The 24,066-nt window shown below is 39.4% G+C and overlaps 1 protein-coding gene across 8 annotated transcripts in view; it reads left to right on the forward strand.

Annotated features, from left to right (window-relative positions):
• Positions 1 to 24,066, forward strand: part of LAMA2 (laminin subunit alpha 2) — a 437,012-nt gene that overhangs the window by 204,578 nt on the left and 208,368 nt on the right. For all 8 annotated transcript variants that reach the window (XM_060692226.2, XM_060692227.2, XM_087882793.1 and 5 more), the window contains exons 13-14: positions 19,656 to 19,757; positions 21,192 to 21,397. In XM_060692226.2, the coding sequence (XP_060548209.2) occupies positions 19,656 to 19,757; positions 21,192 to 21,397 (308 nt within the window). The remainder of the gene's footprint in view (positions 1 to 19,655; positions 19,758 to 21,191; positions 21,398 to 24,066) is intronic.

The following is a 24,066-nucleotide window of genomic DNA, read 5'->3' on the forward strand; positions in this document are numbered from 1 at the left end:
TATTTTTAAATGTTTAATATTTCATTATGCCAAAAAGAAATTCCAGCAAAAATATAGTGAAACTAATTTGGTTACTCATCTTCTGCAGAAGGCAGAAGAGGAAGTATGTGTATATAATACATATGTTCCTATGAGTCAGTTGGCCATGCTGCAAGATTGTCTATAAATTCCATAAAGGACAGGACAAGTGTGATAAGTTAAAAGAGTTTACAATCCTATCTAGCATTATTAAACTCCTGGTATTATTTATGTAACCCAGTGACAGAACAAACAATGATGACTGATTCTAATATTGCAGCACAATTTGCTATTTCAGTAATCTAGTAGAAAAATATTTCTAGACAGTGAAATAGCTGTCAGCTTTGGAAGCCATATTAGGCTGGAAGCTTCCATGTTGCCACCTTCTCATGTGTGGGAAAGTAGGAGGGGGGATTTAGTAGCGGGGTTGTTTGTAGACATAACAGAATTCTTCCTGTCAGTCAAGGTCAGGGCGATCTGGCATCTGGAGAAGGAGTGGTCGGAGTGTTGAGTCGAGATGGGACGGATATTGATTGGAGCATGTGATCAGCTGAGGAGTGAGGGGATGTTTTGGGGGGTTTTGATTTACTGAGGGAAAATTCGGACCTTTCAGATTCGGGTTTTTCCAGATGTGCCAGTTTACCTATTCTAGTAAAGAGAACTTTGGAAAATGCTTGCTTCTGCGTCTTTACTCAGAGTTGGGGTTTTCTGGAACGCTGACAATAGCTAGGTAACTTACATGCAGATGTACCAAAACCAACCACCGTAGCTATTGCTTTTCAGAAGTGAACATGGGTGCAGAAGTCGTCCAATGTTATCAAGATCTAGCAATGATATAGGGGACAGATAATTACTTTAGTGACAAAGGCAAAAGCATCATTTAATACCTTTTGAAAAAAGGCAATATAGGTAGTCTAAGCCTATATTTTACCAAGAAAAACATAGATAGAGATTGGTATACAGTGATTGATGATGGGTTCCTCAGGATGAATGGTATTCAACATGCTATTGAAGATATTTCAGGGTACTAATAGTATTTATGATGTAGGTGAATTAAAGTCTTTGGGTGTCTAATTGCTGATGTTGCCATGTAGCAAAAGAATATTCTAAGTTGCAAAGACAGATTTACTGTGGGAACATGGAGTGAGAGAAGATTGAACAAGGGAAAGCTCAACATAGTGAAAGATGAGATGAGTGGGATACAGATCTTAGGCATCAGCAAATTGATTGGAATTGGACACTTTCAGTTAGAAGGTCATAATGTCTGCTCAAGAAGTGAAAAATATTGAAGGAACAATAATGCTTTCATAATCAAACATAGTGTTGCTTTCATAATCAGGAAGGAGTGCTTGGGTATAATGCAATCAATGGCCAAACAATATCAATTAATGTTTGTGGACAACCCTTTAGGATAACATTTATCAAAGTATATGCTCCAACCACTACTGTGGAAGAAGACAGTAAAAAGTTTGATGGCTAAATTTGATCTGAAATTGGCAGAATATGCAAGCAGGATTTGCTACCTGCGGTTGGAGGCTGAAATGCCAACGTAGAAAATAGTAAGAAGGAAAAGATAGTATGGCCTAAGAAACATAATTCTAGCAGGAGAACCACTTAAGAGTTTCAGTTTAATAATTGTCAACACAATCTTTTAGACAACACGTGAAACCCTTTTCTATCTTTCTTAAGATTTCAGAAAATATTTTAATATGAGTAGTTTGACAGTATTTAATCAGGGTTTTTTTTTACATGATATTTGATAATAATATTAGTCAGCAAGCTATTTGTTCTAGATTTCTATTGCAAGAACAGAAAAAAAAAAGAAAAAATAGTCATATTTGGGTAGGCAAAAAGTAGTTACGTTTAATTTTCAACTCATTATTTTCTTTTGTATGCTAGAAAAAAAAGCTAAAAGAAAAATGAGTTTCTCCTTGCACCTGTATACTTCTCTAAATATTGAATTGTCATTTATTAAAAGCAAAGCAACTTCTGCAAAAATAGATGAGAAAAAATTACTCAGCAGCTGGTGAGCTTGTCCTTTTTAATTTTTCTACATTCAGGATGAGATAAAGGTTTGGATAATATTTATAATTCTAATGAAGCCTTTAGTAGATTTTTAATAACCCTCAATGAGGAAAACCTGGCATATTCTGTAACAGCATCACAGCTGTCAGTGCTGTTTTTTGCCAAACTGGATAATTTCCAAGGTCTAATTTAGGCCCACCAATCACCACAGTAATACAGTATGCGGGTACTTAGATCAACTCCACCTGGGAAAATTAAATAACAAGTTTTGAGGCTAAAATTTAATTGTATAGTAGACAGCAAAACTGTGAACCACTTGGTGAAAATGGAATTATAGGTTGAAAGAATTAAAAGTTTTTAAGAAAAGATGAAATAGCAGCTTTGTGCTAGCTTCTGTTAAGGAATATATTTGTTCTGGCTCTGCGGTGGCGTTTTGAATGTTTTCTACAAGAAAGCAATTTTATTTGAATGAAGTTAAATTTCTTTTTCAGGAAAATAAAGAATAATTCTTGTAAAAGAAGGAGTTATTCTGATAGAAAAGAATTTCGGTTGCTCAGAGTTGAACTATGCAATTCTTGATGCTCTCCAAGTTTCTCTGTTTGCTTGTAGACATTTCATTACCCAACTAGACAACATCATCAGTGAGAGTGGGGAACCCTCTTGCATTAATGTGGCTTAGTTGAGTAACAAAATGTTTGCAAGCAAACAAGCTCAGAGAGCACCAAAAACTCCATACAGAGAATTGTGGCAGTAGCATTTTAAACCCTATAAAAAGTAGCCTATAAAAAGTGTGTTGTAGAGGGTAACCTAAAAGATCATACAAAACACCTATTTGGTTGCAATGTTCCTCCAAGGTTGCAATATTTGAGGCTCCTTAGCGCTGAAAATGCAAGAAGGACATGTATGCATGATGTAACGAAATTTACCTCTCTTTGTCTTCATTGTATGAAGGGTTTCCTTTCCTAGTGATCCTCAATTTTGGGAGGTTTAGAAGAAAGGAGTACTTTTTCATTCACCAGTCAGTTCCAAGCTTATTCCGAGCTTTCGGACTCATGCTGGAGCCAAACCTCAAGGAACTTCTCTGTAGCAAAATGTCTGCCTAACTTTCTGCTAGAGCACAGGTGTCAAACTCAAGGCCCGGAGTCTGGATCCAGCCTGTGGAGTGCTTAGATCTGGCCTGCTGGGCCACCCTAGAAATAGCAAAGGACTGGCCCACGGTTCCCTTGCCAGCAAAAATGAAGCTCCGTTTTCACTGGCAGAGGGTTGCAGGAGGCCATCTCAGCCAAAAATGAAGCCCATGAGAGCCACAGGCAGCACTCCCAAGCTCCATTTTAACTGGCAGAGGGTTGCAGGAGGCTGTCGCAGCTGAAAACGGAACTCGGGAAGTGCCCACAGGTGCCATGCCCACCCCGGCCCCCCAAGGTCAAACACAACCCTGATGCAGCCCTCAATGAAATCAAGTTTGACACCCCTGTGCTAGAGAGAAATTCCCTGATGGGCTCCAGCACGAGTCCTAAAGCTTGGAAGAATAAACATATCATCCCAGTGACTGACCCAGATTGGATCCTACTACATTTTACAGTGCCAAATTCCATAGTTCAACTGACCGGTGAATGAAAAAGTACTCCTTTGTTCTAAATCAACTCAGATTGGATCCTGTAACATTATCCTGTGATACATATATTTGCCTTATTTGTGTAAAATGTAGTAATCACCAAAAATTGCAGATGGCTTTAAAATAAGGTTAGACAAAATAACAAAAGGCAAATGGATTATTTATGATTAATTATGATGACACATTATGTTTATTACATTTACTATATATCTAACTTTTCTTCTGGAACTCAAAGCAGGTTCCATAGTGTTCCTAAAAAACAAGTATGTGAGTAGGATGAACTGACAAAGAACTGCTGGTCTCAAGTCTCCCTCAGAAGTGCTACAGGTCAAGGTGGATTTTAATCTGGAACTCCCAAATCCAACCTTGTAGCAACTACACCACACTGGCTTTCTCCAGTATTATAAGCAGTATGCCTTTGAAAGCTACTTATTGAAAACATACAATAGTATTTGTACCATGCTTATGAACTGTGTGCCTTGCGGTCGTAGACCTCTGTATTATTAGATAGTTCCTTGGTTATCCTGTACAGTTATTCTTATGAGGGCTGCTTCAAACTCTGAGAACAGTTTGTGAGAAGTAACCATTCAGAGATACTTTACAAAGCTATTCATTTTCCAGAAGAGGATTTTTAATGGATGCACAAGACTTGCACAGAAGTTTATTTTAGTTACTGGAACTTCTTTGGACCAATGCAGAGCACCTAAACCTCTGGAGCTCAGTGAAGCAAATGATATTGATTCTGTGGTATGCAATCATCTCACATGTTTGAAACAAGCCTCTTTCATGAAAGATTGGTTTGCCATATACAGGTTTTTATAGGCATGTGATTGTAAAAACGATATGCATATGATGTCTTGGAATTATAAAAGGATTTGAGACACCAACAGTTTTTGGATTGCTGGCATCCTTCATGCCAATAATTAAAGTATTAAGTAAAGCAAACATTTCTTGAAGGCTTTACTCAACATTGGAAAACTTTACATTGTCCATAATGTGGAGCCCACTGAACCATAGTGCAGATACAATTTAAAATGCAATTAGCTTATTCATTAGATGGTGAAATTACCCCATGTATTTATGCTGCGTATGTAGAGATCAATAAGATATTAATACTGACTTTAGCACACCCAACGATGTAAAATATTTCTCTTTATTTGAAGGAAAGAACTGTACCATGAATAAAGAACTGTGCTGATCTTTAAAAAATGGTCTTATTTTAATTAATATTTTCTGCATTTGAATGTTATATAGGAGGGTCTGCAAGAAAAATAATCTTGTTTAAAGGGATAACGATAGTCCATTTTTAGCAGTCCTGGAGAAAGGGCAAAGACATTCCTTCACAGAGCAAGGTTTCTTTAGATGAATAGTAAAAAGATGCAAAATAACTTAACCACAACATTTATGGTAATTGGCTAATGGTGCACTGTATTGAAGTAGTTCATCTGTCCATGCTCCATCATGAAGCCAGAGTAACTATGTTGTTGAGATTAAGGAGCGGAAAAGGAAATTTTTGCTAGTCTTATCAATATTGTAATTAGATGATCTCGGTAAAGACATAGACCAGTCAAATCATTGTCTTGCTTCTATAAAAAAATGTACTACAAAAATCAATAATAACAAGACACTTTTGCTACAATCAAAGCAGTGCTGTCTGATGGCTTCTGAGTTGTCCTCAGACTTCAGTGTTTAAGAAAAAAGAAACAGCTATTAAGTATTTAGATTGAATTACCAAAATGTCTCTCTGAAATAGCTGCAATTAAAATAAATTCTATCCAGAGTTGTAGTAATCATGTAAACATTACAGAAAATGTCCCAGAAAATCCTGCAACTAATATAAGTGCACTGATAGAATGAATTAATGCTAGCCTGGAATTCCTTCTGCTAGCCTGTAATATTGTGAAGCTTTCCTTCAAGTCCGTCTCATGAATTCTACTCTATGTTTAATGTTTAAAAATGGAAACTTTGCTGAAAAATCTCTGCTCTTCAAAATGAAGTAATCTGTAGTTCCGCAGATATATTTTCCAATCTATAATTGATCTGATTAATTGTGCTGTATAGCCCATATATAGATGAGTTCGAAAAGGGACAACTAAATTGCATTAGTGGCGATTAAGATTCTTGCAGATTTGCATCAAAACCCACACAGAAATTACACTGCATACCTAGTTTTAGCCTTATTCCAAGCCAATATTTTGCTGTAGATGGTGTGTAACATCTCTGTTTTTACTAACAATAAAGACACCCTTATCCTAATGTATATTTCGACAAATTAAGAGGGTAAATAAGGCTCCATCTCTTGTTTGTTTTGCAGTTCATCAAATGCAACTTCCACAAACAGTATGTAAAATGTCAAAATAGTACACCATTTATCTATACAGCACTATATATATTATAGCCTGCTCAGATCGCATTGCCCTTATCAGAAGTGATAATTTGCATAAAGATCAGATATACAAAGAGAAAACAGTTTTTGGAGGCTATGCTGAAAAGGTGGCAATTATGTTGTTCGTTAACTATTTGTTTTTAATTGTTAGTATAATTGTCCCAAAACTGCTACAGTATTATGCTGAAGAAATAAAAGAATGATCCTGAAGTTCCTTTCCTCTCCCTTCTGGTTTTAGCCAAGAAATCATGGCATTTTCTGAAAAGGGTTATTTAAGATCACTTCTTGGATGTGGTAGAAGCGAGGATGATTTGCAAAGATAGAAAGGAATAGCTATAGCGGATGGAGTAGATATAAACCAGATTTACCTATGTTTCCTTTTTTAAAAAATCTATCTTTATCTGAGAGTAAAATCACAGTGAACAATCTAAAAGATGGATACAGTAGTCGTTTGGAGGATCTATAATACATGCAAGCTCTTCATCATTGTGCTTGAAAATTATGCTAATTGTTAGCTATCACAAACCAAATCCTTCCCTTTCAGAATCTGATGAATGACCATTTTGAACCAAGCTATTATTTTACACCTGGTTTCCTCAACCCTCTTTAAAGAATGGTCTGAGTTATATGAAAACTGTGCATAATTGAGGCTTAAGTGGGAGGCTTTTATTGGAAATATGCCTGTCCCAGTATGTTCTGAAGACCACGCATAGCCATTTGGCAATGCCAGCAACTGTGGTGGAGGTATCTCTGTGCATGGAATAGATAATAGATAATAAAAGGACCTAGAAGTGACTGTACCTTTGGCAATTGTGGCGACTTGATGCTCCAAGGCATTTTGAAATAGACACTAATTAGTAATAGAATTTGTGTTTGTGTGTGTGTGTGTCTGTGTGTACGTGTATACCTATGTATACACTTTTAACACTAGTCCTGAAAAATGAGGATGGCACTCATTCTATAGTAAGGCAAACATCACATTCTGTTGGAGAATATTTATACTGTAATGAACATTATTGTAAAAATGCCTTAATTTTTGATAGACTTATTCAAGCAAAACAAAGAGTAATAGTTTTTAAATCTGTCACACTAACTTTGAACAAATGACTTTCCAGAAATTAAAGGTGCTTTTAAACCCATGTCTTCTTTTAACTGAACTTTACATGGACTTCTAGCTAAAAATTGTATTCTGTAAGATTTACCTACTTAGTTTCCATGGTAAGAGCTTCATTAGAATTCATTTCTCCGTCTCTCTTTGCCTTTTTCCCTAAATGCAACAAATGCATAAAAAATTCTCTTTGTGAATTTCCAGTCAGTATTTATTATTCCTGAAATTGCTAATCCAATCTAGTGCTGGATTAATGATGGAACATTCTCTTAAAACATAAGCGTGTAAATTAAAGCAAACAGATGTTCAGATGTTCCATCTGCGCATCCTGTAACCCCCAAAAGGAGTACAGATACTTACTGGCCATCTGGTAAGATGGCCTGTTCTCCATTTGGCAGTTTGTCTCAGTTGCCTTTAATTTGGGGTTATGCTGGAAATCTACTGAATAATAAGTGCCATTTTACAGGAGAGTCTCTAATTATAGTACAGCATGCTGTCCTACCTAGCATTAAAAATGTGCTTGTTTGTACCTGATGATTGTTTAATGTTTTCTCAAATGTTTATTTATTACATTTGCTTTGAAGCATTAAAAGTTTAATCCATTTAAGATACATTGCAATACATGCCTATAGAATCCTGGAGAGTATAACATTGATTTTTCATTTAGTAACTTATGTCTTCTGTCCAATTGTCAAGAGACACACCTAAGGATGATCTAATAATATATAAGGGAAGGTATGAATTGTGGACAGTGATGGTTTGAGCTTCACAATTAGGAAGAATATGCAAGCAGGCTCGTTGAAACCGAATGTGGTTGGGACTAGAAGGAAATTCAATTTAGAACATTAGGTCCTCTCTTTGCAAATCAAATTCATACTTGCTCTGATAGTATTTATTTTTTTATTTAATGCATTTTTATTTGAAAATCATTTCGAAGAACTGCTTCAGATCCAGCACAAGCATATTACCTGTCTGCTCTTGCTTAAAACAGATTGTCTTTCTGGAAAAAAGAGATGCATCTCTTTATGAACCATGGTGGCTCAGTGGTTAGAATGCAGTATTGCAGGCTGACTCACTGCTCAGTGCCAGGAGTTCGATCCTGACTGGCTCAAGGCAGGGGTGAAATCTACTTATCTTCCCAATTGTTTTGGAAGTGCACGCGCCGTGGACCTTCTGTGCATGCGCAAACCCTTCTGCGCATGCACAGAGGGTAAAAAACAGGTTACTTCCTGATTAAAACCAGGAAGTAACGATGACTGGGCAGATGGGCGGAGCCTCACGCCGCCATCGCTACCAGTTCTCTGAACCACTGGCTTCCATGTTTTGTTTGTTTGTTTGTTTTGTTTTATTAAATTTATATACCGCCCTACTCCCGAAGGACTCAGGGCGATGAACAGGCACAGAATAAAATACATAAATACAAAAGTTAGAAACAATTTAAAACCAAATTAAATAATTTAGCCCAATACAATTAAAAAACCCCATAATTTAAAACAAATTAAAATTTCAGTTTAAAATTTTTAAAAAAGGGGAGAAAATTAGGCCAGGCCAGCTTGTTTGAATAGGAGGGTCTTAAGAGCACGGTGCGCAGATCCGGGATCCTCCGTATCTCTGGGGGAGCTCGTTCCAGATAGTGGTGCCCCCACAGAGAAGGCCCTCCCCCTGGGGGCCGCCTGTCGACACTGCTTGGCTGATGGCACCCGGAGGAGCCCCTCTCTGTGAGAGCGTACCGGCCGGTGGGAGGCTGTTTGTGGTAGTAGGCGGTCCCGTAAGTAACCAGGTCCTAAGCCATGGAGCGCTCTAAAGGTGGTAATCAAAACCTTGAAGCGCACCTGGAAGACCACCAGGAGCCAGTGCAGCTCGCGCAGGAGAGGTGTCACACGGGAGTGCCATGTTGCTCCCATAACCACCAGCGCGGCCGCACTCTGCGCCAGTTGGAGCCTCCGAGTGCTCCTCAAGGGGAGCCCCATGTAGAAAGCATTACAATAGTCCAGGTGGGAGGTGACGAGGGCATGAGTAACTGTGTGTAGGGAGTCCCGATCCAGAAAGGGACACAACTGGCGAATCAGGCGAACCTGATGAAAAATTCTCCCGGTTCCATCACTACCAGTTCGGCAGAACCAGTCCGAACCGGGAGCATTTCACCTCTGGCTCAAGGTTGACTCAGCCTTCCATACTTCTGAGGTCAGTAAAATGAGGACCCAGGTTGTTGGGGGCAATAGGCTGACCCTTAGAGAGGGCTGTAAAAGCGCTTTGAAGCGTACAGTATTTAAGTTCTATTGCTATCCCCAGGTTTGTGGGGAAACTGAAAAAGCGATTGGTTGCTGTAATAAATGGCAGAGAGGTGCTGTGTTCAGAGTCATATAAAGTTGAAGCATTTCTTCTGAATCATTTTGAAGAGTTCACGTGGACCTATGTTTACATGGTTTCTTATACCAAGAAGTTTCAAGGCTTACAAAAAACTTATACAATGCAAAATAGAGAATACTGTAATAAAATATTTTCATAAAACATGTATTTCATTCTATTAGTACATTTATTTAAAACATTTTAAATAAGTTTAAGTTTTAAAATATTTATTTTTAAAGCAGCAAAAACCCTATTCCTCTGTAGGGAGAAAAACACCAAAACAAATTACAGGTAGTCCTCAACTTACAACCATTCATTTAGTGATCCTTTGAGACTACTACAGCACTGAAAAAATGACTTATGACCATTTTTCACACTTATTGCAGCAGCAAATGAACAAAATTTGGGCACTTGGCAACTGGCGTGTACTTATGCCAGTTGCACTGTTCCATGATCACATGATCCCTATTTGTAACCTTCCCATCTGGCTTCTAGCAAAGAAATTCAATGGGGAATCCAGTTTGCTTAATGACCACATGATTCACTTAACAACTGCAGAGATTATGTTAAAACTGTGGCAACACATTGTACAATAGGGGGCAAAACTCACTTAACTGTCTTGGTTAGCAATAGAAATTGGGCTCAGTTGTGGTTGTAAGTCGAGGACTACCTAGATTCAACGTTTGTGTACATGAAAGGCTAGGATGAAGAGGTGAATAAAAGATGAGAGTGTTACCTCAAGAATGTCATGACATGCAGATGCCATTAGAGAGAAGAGCCACTAAGTGGCACTATACAGCCATGCAACTCTCCCATGACACTCAGTTATTAATTACGGGATCTGTCCAGATTTCGGCCCATGTCAGAGTTGTTCTGATCGGACAATGTTATGGAGAAGCATCCTTAGGGCCAACAATTGCCTGCCCTCTTTTCACCATAGTGGTAAACCAGCTAAGAGGAGCCAAAAAACCCCATTCCCCATGCATGGGTTGTAGGCATAATGGCTGGAAAGAAAGAAGAGAAATGAGTTTTAGTTTGCTTGTTTTCTAGTTCCACAGAGTAATTATCAAAGGGATTATTTTTGCCCACCTCTCCCCACTGTTCTCCTGGGAAGGAAGTGGGAGAGATGATTTTTGGGCAAAATGGGAGAGTCAGGGCTGTCAAAAGGCCAAAATCAGTAGCCTCAAGCACTCAATGAGAGCAGGAGAGGTCTCTGCCCCTCATCTTGCGTTGGTAGGAAGTAAGTCATTATTGCTGTTTTGCAGGGCTCATTGTAGCAGTCTTTTTTAAAGGCAGCATTTAGAAGCAAAAAGGCACATCAGAAGCTACATTTATGATAGGATGGAGATAAACTAAAGTAAGGTGACCAATCGTCCTCCTTTAGGGAGGACAGTCCTCCTTTTGTAAATTCTGCCCTTTCTCGAAAAGTGTCGTCCTACATGTCTTCCTTTTCGATATTTGAAGACTAATCTGTAAATCTCCGTATTCGATTAATGCCGAGCCTAGCCGAGCCGTTGTGTGTGATATGACATATTTGTATTTGACATGACGATTCGTCAAGGCTCGGTACAGTGCGGTGAGACGCGATTATGAGACACATGCGCTCCGCACAGGAGAAGTGCGCCGCGAGAGAGTGCGCCGCGCGCAAGTGGCTTTGTTTACTTCTTACCGAAACACGACACGGCACACACGCACACATTAGACTCAGTGTTGCAATGAATAAAATGTTTCTTTTATTTACGATTTTTTTTCTTCAAATTATTTGTGTCCTCCTTCTCATTGTAAAAAAGTTGGTCACCTTAACTAAAGGCAATATCATCCATTCATGTTCTGCAAACGCATTTCCTGAAGCATTGCCTAACAGCATTTACTGAATGGTGTGGAAGAGCCTTAGGGTCAGTAATGGTAAAGGTCCATCAGGTTTACAGTTTGCCCCAAGTTATATAGAGTTTTATACAGTATATAATAATCAGAACTTTGACCCTGGCTTGTTATCCAAGTGACGGCTATAATATATGGCCAGATACTCTTCCAAGAAACTTGGCCTTTACAATTCTACCAATGGACACTTCAAAACCAAATACAAACTTGGTCCATATTGTACACATTATAGTAAAATAAATGTGAGATTACTGTTACAGGAACAACCATAACTAAGCTGTATTTATCCAAGAAAGAATATTTTTGACACACAAAGTAACGTTGGCATAGGACCTTCTAGCCACTTGGACCTCTAATGATAACTGTAGGAGGATCCCCAAACTATGTAATTCTTTCTGAGACTATACAATCAAGTTGAACCCTCAGTTCCCATAACTGGGGACCAGTCACAAGATTAAGAGCATCACCTTTGGCAGAATAACAATTTCAGTTAAATCACAACTAAATAACATCCTGTTGTAGGAACCAGCCTGATACTTAACAACCATATCACCAAAGAGGGGACTATTATACTATTAGTATATGTTATTAATACCATACTACGGTAATAAGTACCGTACTTTTCTGAGTATAAGACGTACCAGAGTATAAGACACACCTTAGTTTTTGGGGAGGAAAATAAGAAAAAAACTGATTGGTGGGTGGATTGGCCTCCCGGAATACCCCCAATCAGCTGTTTCCAGAGGTGAATTTTAGCAATAGGTTCATTGGTTGTGAGCTCTGTGCCATGCTTTTTTTTTTTTTTTTGGCCTCTGAAAGCCTCTGAAACAGAGCTTCAGAAAAAAAGCCTTTTTTTCTGAAGCTTCTTTCAGAGGCTTTTTTTTAAAGCTGTTTTCAGAGGCTTTTATTCTGAAGGACTATCTGTACTCTGTTCAATCTCCTTTTTTTGGTATTGGTTTGTAGATTAACCTCTTCTGATCTGTTGGTTATTGTGTCATTCTCCAGATTTGTTATCATAGTTTGGCTAGAACCTTTACTTCTTTTGTTACTTGCCATATTATTTTAGATAAAAACCTTTCAGAGGCTTTTCTTCTGAAGCTTTGTTTCTGAGGCTTTTTTTCTGAAGCTTCTTTCAGAGGCTTCTTTCAGCCTCTGAAATCTCTGTTTGCGAGGCTGGGCGGTGCTACATTCATTTGGGGGGGGGAGGTGCGTTTTATACTCCGAAAAATATGGTATATGATAAATAGAGAAGAATGGTGTCCAGCTGCCAAAGACTTCTGACGCTTAATATGTCTTCCCTTTCTAGTCTCTCATTTTCCCTAACTGGGTCACTTGAAAGGGGGCACCTTCCCCCCCCCCAGCTTCTCATCTCCAGAAGCATCCCAAACTATCCACACATGCTCCATTAGAAGGGGAAATGATTATTCCACAGAGAACTATAGATGATCATACAATTTACCTCTAATCTATAATTGTAGGTTCAAGAACTCCATCTAACTCCATCTTCTAAGAGTAGGGCTTAATTCAACCATTCTTTCATTCCTGGGAAAGTCCCAGCTGACACTAAGAGTAGTTTACACAGTCTACATTCATTTATCTGAAGAGCTTCCTCAAATTTCCAGTTCTAAGTTGTCTTGAACTCCAGGATATCAAATTAAATACAGGTAGTCCTCAAGTTACGACCACAACTGAACCCAAAATTTCTGTTGCTAAGCAGAAGACAGTTATTAAGTGAATTTTGCCTCCATTTTATGACCTTTCTTGCCATAGTTGTTAAGTGGATCGCTGCCGTTGATAAGTTGGTAACACAGTTGTTAACTGAATCTGGCTTCCCAATTGACTTTGCTTGTCAGAAGGTCGCAAAAAGTGATCACATGACTTCAGGACATAAATATGAACCCATTGTCAAGCATCTGAAACTTGATTATGTGACCATGGGGATGCTGTAACGGTCGTAAGTGTGAAAAATGGTCATACGTCACTTTTTTCAATGCCATTGTAACTTCAAATAGTCACTAAACAAATTGTTTTAAGTCAAAGACTACCTGTATAGCAATATAGAAAATCCTTGCATTAATCTGCACCTGTGGTGGGTTGCTCCCGGTTCTGTCTGGTTCTTTAGAACCAGTAGTAAAAGCGGTGGGAGTCTCCGCCCACCCGCCCAGACGTCATAATTGATGATCTGCGCATACGCAGAAGTGCACATGTGTGAGCAAAGCGAGTGTGAGCGGTCCCATTGTGAATTGGTAGTAAAGGTAAGAAGAACTCACCCTCTGATCTGCACATATGCTTTTCTTCTCTTGCTAGGCCTTGTAGTTGGCCCAAAAGGAGAACTTTGCTGAGATACAAATGCTCTGGGATTCATAGTGGTGTGAGAATTCTCAGAGTCAACTCACACAAGCTCAAACACACTCACCAAACTGCACTCATTGGCAATTCATGCACAAGAATTAATGTTAGAAATCTTCACACAGTTCATACTATGTTCAATTTTATTCCATCAGCAATTTGAACTTGTTCTAGGGTATTGTATTTATTTAATCGATTTTTATTGTCTCACCAAAGCAAACTCTGATTGTCACACATTTTTACTCAACACAGAATCATACATTTGGAAATGAAGGATAAACACTTTTCGGTATTGTGCTTAATAGAATGCCTGACTTTGCAGAATGTATCAATTTTAACATTAGCACTGCTTTTTTTTCAATTATCGCATTTCCTTTGAGAAGGTCAAAAATTAGGGGCTCTAAAACAACCAACGTATTGTGATATTGGAAATGTAAGCTTGGTAACAGAAGCAAAGAGCGTAGGTTTTGTATATTTCATATTAGTATTCTTAGACTTCTAGTAAAAATCCTATCAAATAAGTGCTAATTCAGAAGGTCTCTTGCTATGGGTCATGGGTCACTAGAGTGTGTGAATAGTAAGAGGTCTGCAATATGCAGCAAATATTAAAAGCAAAGTAAAAGCAAAGCAAAATGAAAATCACTCATATACTTCTGATGGCACAGATACGGATGAAAAAGACTTCATTGCTTGGGATAAACTGAGATGGAGAAAAACTCTGGCTAGCCTTAGAGACAGAGAATGAAACGCCTGCTGCACGTCCTATCTACCCCAGCTTTGCCTTGCATTTTCTTATCAATACGAAAATCTAACAGGGTCAGCCACTAGCCCCAAATCAATCCAGCCCCTTTTCATACAAGTGGAGGCTGTGTTGCAGAAGCAGATGCCACAGTTAAGGAGAAATTTCCTGATAGTTAGAACAATTAACCAGTGGAACATGTTGCCTTCAAAAGTTGGGGATGCTCCATCACTGGAGGTTTTTAAGAAGAGATTGGACAACCATTGAAATGGTACTATAAGGGTCTCCTGCTTGAGCATGGGGTTGGACTAGAAGACCTCCAAGGTCCCTTCCAACTCTGTTATTCTAAATAATAGCATTCCAATGATAGCATTGGAAGGGACCTTGGAGGTCTTCTAGATACTTTTACAGATACTTTTCATCATTCATTAGTTTTATTACATTTCTAATCATGCATGTTACTAAACGATTAGATCATAGACAGAGGCTTTACACCAAATATATGTATGTGCCTACATAAAAAAGGTAAAGGTAAAGGTTTCCCTTGCACATATGTGCTAGTCGTTCCCAACTCTAGGAGGCGGTGCTCATCTCCGTTTCAAAGCCGAAGAGCCAGCGCTGTCTGAAGACGTCTCCGTGGTCATATGGCCGGCATGATTAAATGCCAAAGGTGCACGGAACACTGTTACATACATATATGCATACATACATACATACATAATATATACCAGTAGTGGGTTCCTCCCGGTTCCGCCCGGTTCCACCGAGCCAGTAGCAGTGATGATATGACATCACCAAACCGGTTCTGCCCCCCCGCCCCCCCCCACATTATTCTTACCTTTTATTTGGCCCCACCCCCAATCTATTGCTGCCTCCTGAGTCCCAGCTGATGGGCTAGAAGGAAAAAAACTGCTTAAACTCTTGCCGCAAAGCTTCAAAGGGCCACCCTACAGTTGATCAGTGTTAAAAGGCAGTGGGGTGGTAGACTGGTGCCTCCAAAAACAAATGAGTAGACCGGTGCCTGAAAAAATAAATGGGTAGACTAGTGCCTCCAAAAACAAATGAGTAGACCGGTACCTCCAAAAACAAATGGGTAGACCGGTACAGCTCTGCAAGCAGTTAAAAGCCTGGTAGACCAGTACCTCTGCTAAATCCTAAAGAATTGTCACATGACCATCAAGCCACGCCCACAGAACTGGTAGTAAAAAATTGTAGAGCCCATCCCTGATACATACATACATACATACACACAAATTCAGCAGACTACTGACCAACGTGTGGACTGCCATGGAATAAGCCTTGCTACAAAGCTCAAAGTCTACCGAGCAGTAGAGCTAACTACCCTGATGTATGCCGGTGAGACTTGGACTGTATACAGGAGGGACATTAGGCAACTGAACCACTTCTACACAACCTGCTTCTGCAGACTCCTGAGGATCCGGTGGCAGGACAAGGGGCCAGACACAGAAGTCCTGTCCAGAGCAGGCCTGCCATCAGTTTACACCTGCTGATGAAAGCCCAGACATGCTGGGCAGGCCATGTTGTAAGGATGCCAGACCATCGCATCTCCAAACAGCTCCTTTATAGTAAGCTGTCTCAAGGAAAGTGATCGCACGGGGGACAAAGGATACAAAGACACACTGAAAGCCTCTCTCAAGTCCCTGAATATCGACACCATCTCCTGGTAAACCCTGGCACAATCAATATGGCGCACGTTGATCCATCAAGGCTGCCAGACATTTGAAGACAGAAGGACAACCGTAGCACAAGAGAAGCATGCATTCTTCAAAGCCAGAGCTGCAAATGCTGCAACAGTGGTGCCCACACATGTCTGCCCGACATGTGGCAGAACATTCCGTGCCCGTATTGGCCTTACCAGCCACTTGCGGACACACCCTGAACAGCCCACTACCTCCTAGATGTCAAGGTCCTCTTTAAAAACGATGGACGAACATCATACATAGATACAAATATACATACATATGCCCAATATGTATATACATTGGGCATATGTATACCCATACAGGTAGTCCTCAACTTACAACAGTTCATTTAGAGACTGTTCAAAGTTACAGCGGCATTGAAAAAAGTGACTTTATGATCATTTTTCACACTTAAATGACCATTGCAGCATCCCCATGGTCATATGTTCAGAATTCAGACACTTGGCAACTGACTCATATTTATGGCAGTTGCTGTGTTCTGGGGTCATGTGATAGCAATAGCAATACCATTTAGACTTATACACCACTTTACAGTTCTTTATAGCCCTCTGTAAACTGTTCACAGAGTAAGCATATTGCCCCCAACAATTTGGGTCCTCATTTTATCCACCTGGGAAGGATGAAAGGCTGGGTCAACCTTGAGCCTGGTGAGATTTGAACTGCCAAATTGCAGGCAGCTGGCAGTCAGCAGAAGTAGCCTGCAGTACTGCACTTTAACCACTGCGCCACCGTGATCCCCTTTTGCGACCTTCTGACAAGCAAAGTCAATGGGGAAGCCAGGTTCACTTAACAATCATGTGACTAATTTAACAATTGCAGTGATTCACTTAACAAATCTGGTGAGAAAAGTTGTAAAATGGGACAAAACTCACTTAACAAATTTCTTATTTAGCACTTTGGGCTCAATTGTGGTCATAAGTTGAGGACTACCTGTAGCTTACGTTACTTCTCCAGATCTGCCTGAAATTGATTTGAGATCTCTTGTGGTTAATGACGCTTAACAGAAGCCATTGATCAAAGTTAGTTCATATTTATGTAAGTTATCTAAGTAGGTTTATTGGTGTGCCGTGTCTGTAGTTCAGATACCAAGTACGGCAGTCAGGCAAATCAGTCTGATTTAAAGCTGTTTTCTATCATTAAAATTCAGCTGTAAGTCTATAAGTCTGTAAATCAACTCTAAATGAAGTTCCCTACTGAGTATTAGGGCACTCTCAAGCAGTTTCCACACTGGTCACTTATACAATTCTTTAGCCTCATCTATCAACATTTAGGCCAGTAGTGGGTTTCAAATCCCGTCGCTACCGGTTCACTTGCGGGTGCAGGCATGCTCACACACGCGTGCAATGCTTCTGCGCAGGCGCAGAGACGTCCGGGTGGGTGGGCGGAGCCTCCCACTGCCGCTACCAGTTCGCCCGATCCAGGGCAAACCAGTAGCAACCCACCACTGATTTATAACAATGTCCACATTGTTATAGGGGTGCAAAATATTGCATAGGTGCAGAAGACTAGTAGGTTAATGGCCCAGAAGGTGTCCTTGAAGTCTCATCACCTTTCTCTGAATAGCCAGGCCCAAGTTTAGTTTCCTAGTAGATATTCTTCCATTGCAATTCTAGTAAAAACTTTGTGGCTTTCTTACCTCACTTCTTTTAAGGCCTTAATTTTGTCTGCTCTCTACTGTTGTTTCATAGTCCTCCTTTAGTGTAAGTCATTTCTCTTAATATATACATTTTGGACACATTTTATGAAACATAGTTTCATTTATCCTGTTTTCCATAATGCACAACTCTTCCTGACAGGCATTTTTATATGCTACTTTCCATAATATATATATCTTTGACATGTAGCTTCTTCAAATGTAGCTTTTCCTACTTCTTCACCAAAGGTATATTATTCTGTATGAAATATCTGAACCAAGAAGAATGGATGTTACAACATTCTATTACAACCTTCCGCACATTTTGGCAGATAACACAAATGTCTTGTTAAACAAAAAATATGAGGACTTCCTTATCGAACTCTGAGGTGAAGTACTGTGGAGAACTTGCTGCATAAGTACACAGTGGTGGTATGGGCTTTCTGATTCTCAGCCCTTTCTTTATATTTGACAATGAACTTTGCTTTATTCCAATAACTTAAAAATGAATTCCTTTTACTTCAAGGAATTAAGCAAAATTACTGCATTCCTGATACATATTTTTATATATAATTTATTTGCTTTTTTCCCTGGAATTTTGCTTGTTTATGTCCCACTTTTAGTGATTTTTACAAATAACTCAAGGCAGCAAACATATCCAATACACCTTCTTCCTTCTGTTTTCCCCAAAACAGCAACCCAATGTTTGGGCTGAGAGAGGGGGAGAGAGAGAGGGGAAGAGGGTGAGAGGGAGGGAGAGAGAGGGAGAAAGAGAGGAGAGAGAGAGAGAGAGAGAGAGAGAGAGAGAGAGAGAGAGAGAGAGAGAGAGAAGCCCAAAGTCAATAGTTGACTTTCATGGCTAAGGCAGGACTTGAACTCAATGGTCTCCCGATTTCTAGCCTGATACCTTAACCACTAGACCAAACACAATCAGTAAAGTGTTAATGCTTAACATATATATATATATATATATATATATATATAGAGAGAGAGAGAGAGAGAGAGAGAGAGAGAGAGAGAGAGAGAGAGAGAGAGAGAGAGAGAGAGATGTAACATTATAGTACCTTAAGAGTCAAAGGACTGCTTGCTTTATTCTGTTTTTGAACCAGTGACCAATGTGAAACAAAAAGCAACATACAGCTATAAGAAAAAATTATAGTGACTTTCCTTTAAATTAAATGTGCTTGACTTCCTAGGGACACATTTCTTCTATTTTAGATTATACTTTGTCAAAAAGAGGGAAAAAATATTCTATAATAGCAGCCTACTCCTCCAAGCTGCTGTCACAGATTGCCTCTGTAGTAACTCTGAACCTGGAAAATGGACATGGGGAAGAAACTAAGAGAGGCAGGACAGATAAACGAGCACATATCCCCCAGTTCCTCCACCTGCTTTTGACAATATAATATCAGCCAAATACATGTTGGGGAGTTTTATAAAAAAATAGAGTGTAAGAAGCGAGAGATCAAGAGAGAAAGATGAAAAGAAAATTATACTGTGACATATGTTACTTCCTTTATGGTAGACCTTTAGGGGAAAACTGCTTTTTCTTAGGATTCCAGTCTTTACAAAGGACCTAGAGGAACATTACTTATACGACGGAGCATTGCCGCACTGGTTGTGGCAAAGAGAGATTGTGTAAGGACAGGGACAGCTCACAGTGACACTTCCCTGGGAGCTCTCTATCATCCACATGTCCTTTCATTAAGCGAGAAGTCTTTGCCCTTCAAAGTCCTATAATTGGAAAAGAGCCGTTCAAAATGGTTAAAGGCATGTTTTCTGTTATATAACCAGTATCATTCTTTTTTTTTTTTCCCTTTAACCACAGATAACAGCAGCTGGAGGACATCTGAAATTTACTGTTTCATATGACCTCGCTGGGGAAGAAGATATTGCTGAGGCCATCCTTCAGCCCGATGTCATCATAGAGGTACAGTATTATCTCACTAGATATGAATGTGTAAACTGCCAATAGCACACTGTAAACAGAATCCATAGGGCTAAGAAAGAAACTCATTGCAAGAGTTCTCTTCCCGAAAAAAGTTACCGAATGATTTTTATTTTAAAGATGGGAAAGAGAGCAGCAGAAACACCCTTCCCCTTGAGGCCCAGCAGGCTCTACCCTTTTTATCTTCTGAAAAGTACTTAAGACCTGACTTTTCCTTCAAGAGCTGGTCTAGGGTGAGATTGGCATGAGTGAGGTATACTTGTGGCAGATCATTCTGATTTTGGTTTTATTGGATTTGTTTTATTGTTTGTATATATTGTTATATACAATAACACATACAAACACACACAAATATATCTCTATCTCTAGCTATCTATCGTGTGTGTGTGTGTGTGTGTGTGTGTGTGTGTGTGTGTGTCTATATCTATATGTATATGTATAAAAGATTCTGAGCCATCCAGAGTTTGATTTAAAAGTAGAGTAATAGGACAGATGCATGCAAATATATCCATATCTATATATGCTAGGTCAGGGGTCTGCAACCTTAAACAATGAGAGAGCCATTTGGACCTGTTTCCCACAGAAAAGAAAACACTGGGAGCCACAAAACATGGTATTTCTTGAGCTGCCACAAAACTAGCATATGTAGTTGAATTAAACATTCTGTTTTCTTCTGAAACTTTTCTTTTCTTGGATTTATCCATGGTTGGCCTACCAGGGATTGTAAAGCTCAATAAATTGCGTGCTGGCGGGTGTCACACATTGGCAGTTGTGACGCATATTTTGAGTGACAAGGAGCCCAGCAGAGGAGTGAAAGAGCCACATGCGGCTCCAGAGCCGCAGGTTGCTGACCCCTGGGCTAGGCCTTTAGCTAAACTAGAAGACCATTCAAAACAGAGCAGTGTGGCTGCTTTATTTCATTGAAGTGTATGTGTTGGTGTGCGTGCACACACGTGTGTGCTTTGCTTTACAAAACTATTTTAAGGAAGTTCATTACACAAACCTTTATTGAATCAAAATATTCCTTCCAAGATCTGTATCGAATCACTATTAAAGCATAAAATAAAAGTTATCTGAATTGCATACTCTGGAGGTAGCATGTGCTACTTATATGTATTCATTTCATTTTGTGTTACCTCTGAACCACTTGATAATGAATGCCGGACAGAATTCTATTTATGTTCATGAAAGTATAAATATGTGACACCAGTTTGCAAGAGGTGATCTGATTTACCTTTTTCCATTGTTGACCGTGCGTTCCTAGAGACGGTGGTATTGTTTCTAGAGAATTCATCATCTATATAAAGCATCACTATGCAGTATGCATTCATATCAAGGTGGTTCCGCTCTCTAATAACGCAGCACTGAAACTTGCTTTTTTAAAATGTTTTCATCCTTGCCCTTTTTTATAATTAGGGAAGTGGGTTGAGAATAAGCACATCGCAGGAAGGGATTCACTTGAACCCATTTGAAGAGCACACAGAAGAAGTCTTACTGAAGCACAACTTATTCATGCTGCACGGCGTCCCAGTCAGCAAAAGGGAATTTATGACTGTTTTGGCGAATATAAAAAGACTCCTTATAAGAGCCACATACAGCAATGGGATGAATGCCATCTACAGGTAATTGTTGAAAAAGCATTTTGTTCTCTTTGGTGAAATTCTGTCATTCAGGGCTGACCAGAAGTAGATAGTATTTTCTCTCTTTGTTGCCTTTAATTATGTCAGATAATTTTATATCATAGATCAATATCGCTCACTTTCTTAGCCTGTGGACAAATAATATCTCCTAAATGTTTAAAAAAGTCATTTCCAACTAACATCCCTAATCTAGAGATAAGGGATAAACTAGACTAATAATGACTCAACAGACCACCAGAAAAAAAAAAATATGCTGTTTATCATGTAGCATAGGAATCTATTGATTATTATTCAGATTCGTAATTAAACGATGTAAATGGCGTGAGCTGCACTGGCTCCCGATGGTCCTCTGGGTGCGATTCAAGGTGTTGGTGACCACCTTTAGAGCGCTCCATGGCTTAGGACCTGGATACTTACGAGACCACCTTCTGCCATCAAGAGCTTCCCACCAGCCAGTTCGCTCGCACAGAGAGGGGCTCCTCCGGGTGCCGTCGGCCAAACAATGTCGACTGGCGGCCCCCAGGGGGAGAGCTTTCTCTGTGGGAGCATCTGCCCTCTGGAACGAGCTCCCCCCGGAGATACGGATGATTCCAGATCTACGTACTTTCCATCGGGCCCTCAAAACTTTTTTATTTCATCAAGCCAGGCTGGCCTAACTCTCTAATGGTGTAATTTTAAATTTGAATTTTAAATGGGGGATTTTAACTGTTGGGCCAAATTGCTTAATATATTTGTAAATTGTTTTTAAATTTTGTATTCTATGCTTTTTTATCTATGGCTGTTCACTGCCCTAAGTCCTTCAGGAGAAGGGCGGTATATAAATTTAAATATTGAATTAAATTAAATTAAAATAAAATAATACACAGTACCGTATTTTCCGGCGTATAAGACGACCCCCAAATTTTCCTGTTAAAATATAGGGTTTGGGTTATACTCGCTGTATAAGACTACCCGTCTTCCAACGCACACCAAATAAAAATTAAAAAACATCAACTGGCTCACCCACAATGTAAAAGCAGCTGTGCTAGACCCAAAATGGCCCCTGCAACAAACAGGAACCTCACACAGCCACAAAAAGCTCCAAAACCCAACTTTCACATTTTACACATATAAAATTCCACATACAGCTTTGTGAGATTTTGTGTGTTTGTGTAATTAGAGTGAAACATTACAAAAACACACTAAATCTCAGAAAGCTGCACAAATATTATTTTATTTTATTTTATTTTTATTTTTATATGAAAGCTAAATTTAAAACTTCCTAAACTTTAAATGGCTAGGTCTAAAAAAGAACAACTAAAAAAAAACCCCAATTAACTATTTTTTTTAAAGATCCCAAAGGGGAAAAAAACTTTGTTTTCTTTCTGGGAGTTGAAGTCTACAAGTCATAAAGTTGCCAAGGTGTCCATCCTTGGCAACTTTATGACTTGTAGACTTCAACTCCCAGAATTCCTCAGCCAGCTTTGTTTTGCTGGCTGAGGAATTCTGGGAGTTGAAGTCCACAACTCCCTGCCTGCTTGATTGCAGGCAGGGAGTTGCTTGCTGATGGAATGGATTCAGGCAAGCGAAGCAAGGCAAGCGTTGTGACTAGTAGCTAAGGTAAGCAAGCTGGAGGAGGAAAACTTTTTTCCTTTTACATGGCTCTGGCGATCCCAGCTGAGTTGCCTGATTAGCAGATCATCAGAGCTTGGATCGTCAGAGCCATGTGAAAGAAAAAAAGTTTTTTCTTTTTACATGGGTCTGGCGATCCCAGCTGAGTTGCCTGATTAGCAGATCGTCAGAGCTTGGATCGCCAGAGCCATTTAAGGCTCGTCAGAGCCTTTTGGGCTGGTCTGCCTGGTTACAGGAGAACGACACCCGGTGTATAAGATGACCCCTGACTTTTGAGAAGATTTTCATGTGTTAAAAAGTCGTCTTATACGCCGGAAAATACGGTAATTCTATTCTCATAAAATGCTTAATCCAATTATCCACTAAGCAACGTGAGATCACATAATCAATAGTTTGGCAGCACACAATCACATTTGTTAAGCATTACCATTTGAGATACCAAGAACACCCATCATTTGCTTCAGGAGGTGGCATCCCTGAACTCTTAAACTATTTGAGTGCTGGTAAGGATACATGGCACTACTAGCTTCTTCCCCACTGGCTGTGTAGGAGCAAGAAGGCGTTGTTGGCAACTGCAGTCAGAGGTGTGGACTATGCTTTCAGGATTCATGGGCAACCATACTTTCCCAAATGCTGGGGATTTGAGGGGGCGGGGTCAAGGGATGCAAAACAAGTCAATTGACTGTATTTCCACAAGGTAATTGATCTGTCAAATGAGTTTAACTCTATACATGATTGGGTCAGCTTGGGGTTAACTTTAGCACCCTCTAAATTTATTCATAGAATCAACTGAGCTCTTTTTGGTGCTTCTACAGTACACTAATTTTCTCAATGATTCATTAAGCATGCTGGATATAGAGCCAACATATATTATTAACAACTGGCACATTAAGAAAAAAACGGCATAGAAAAAATGATAAATAAATAAATAAAGAGAAAATATATAAATATAGATTACTGATGCAAAAATGTTGAAAAGAAGATGTAAATATCTGTGTGTTTTTTTTTTGTTGGTTTGTTTGTTTGTTTGTATGTTTGTT

The sequence above is a fragment of the Pantherophis guttatus genome, chromosome 1, assembly GCF_059756535.1.
Source record: "Pantherophis guttatus breed Tessera chromosome 1, ASM5975653v1, whole genome shotgun sequence".
Lineage (NCBI taxonomy): Eukaryota > Metazoa > Chordata > Lepidosauria > Squamata > Colubridae > Pantherophis > Pantherophis guttatus.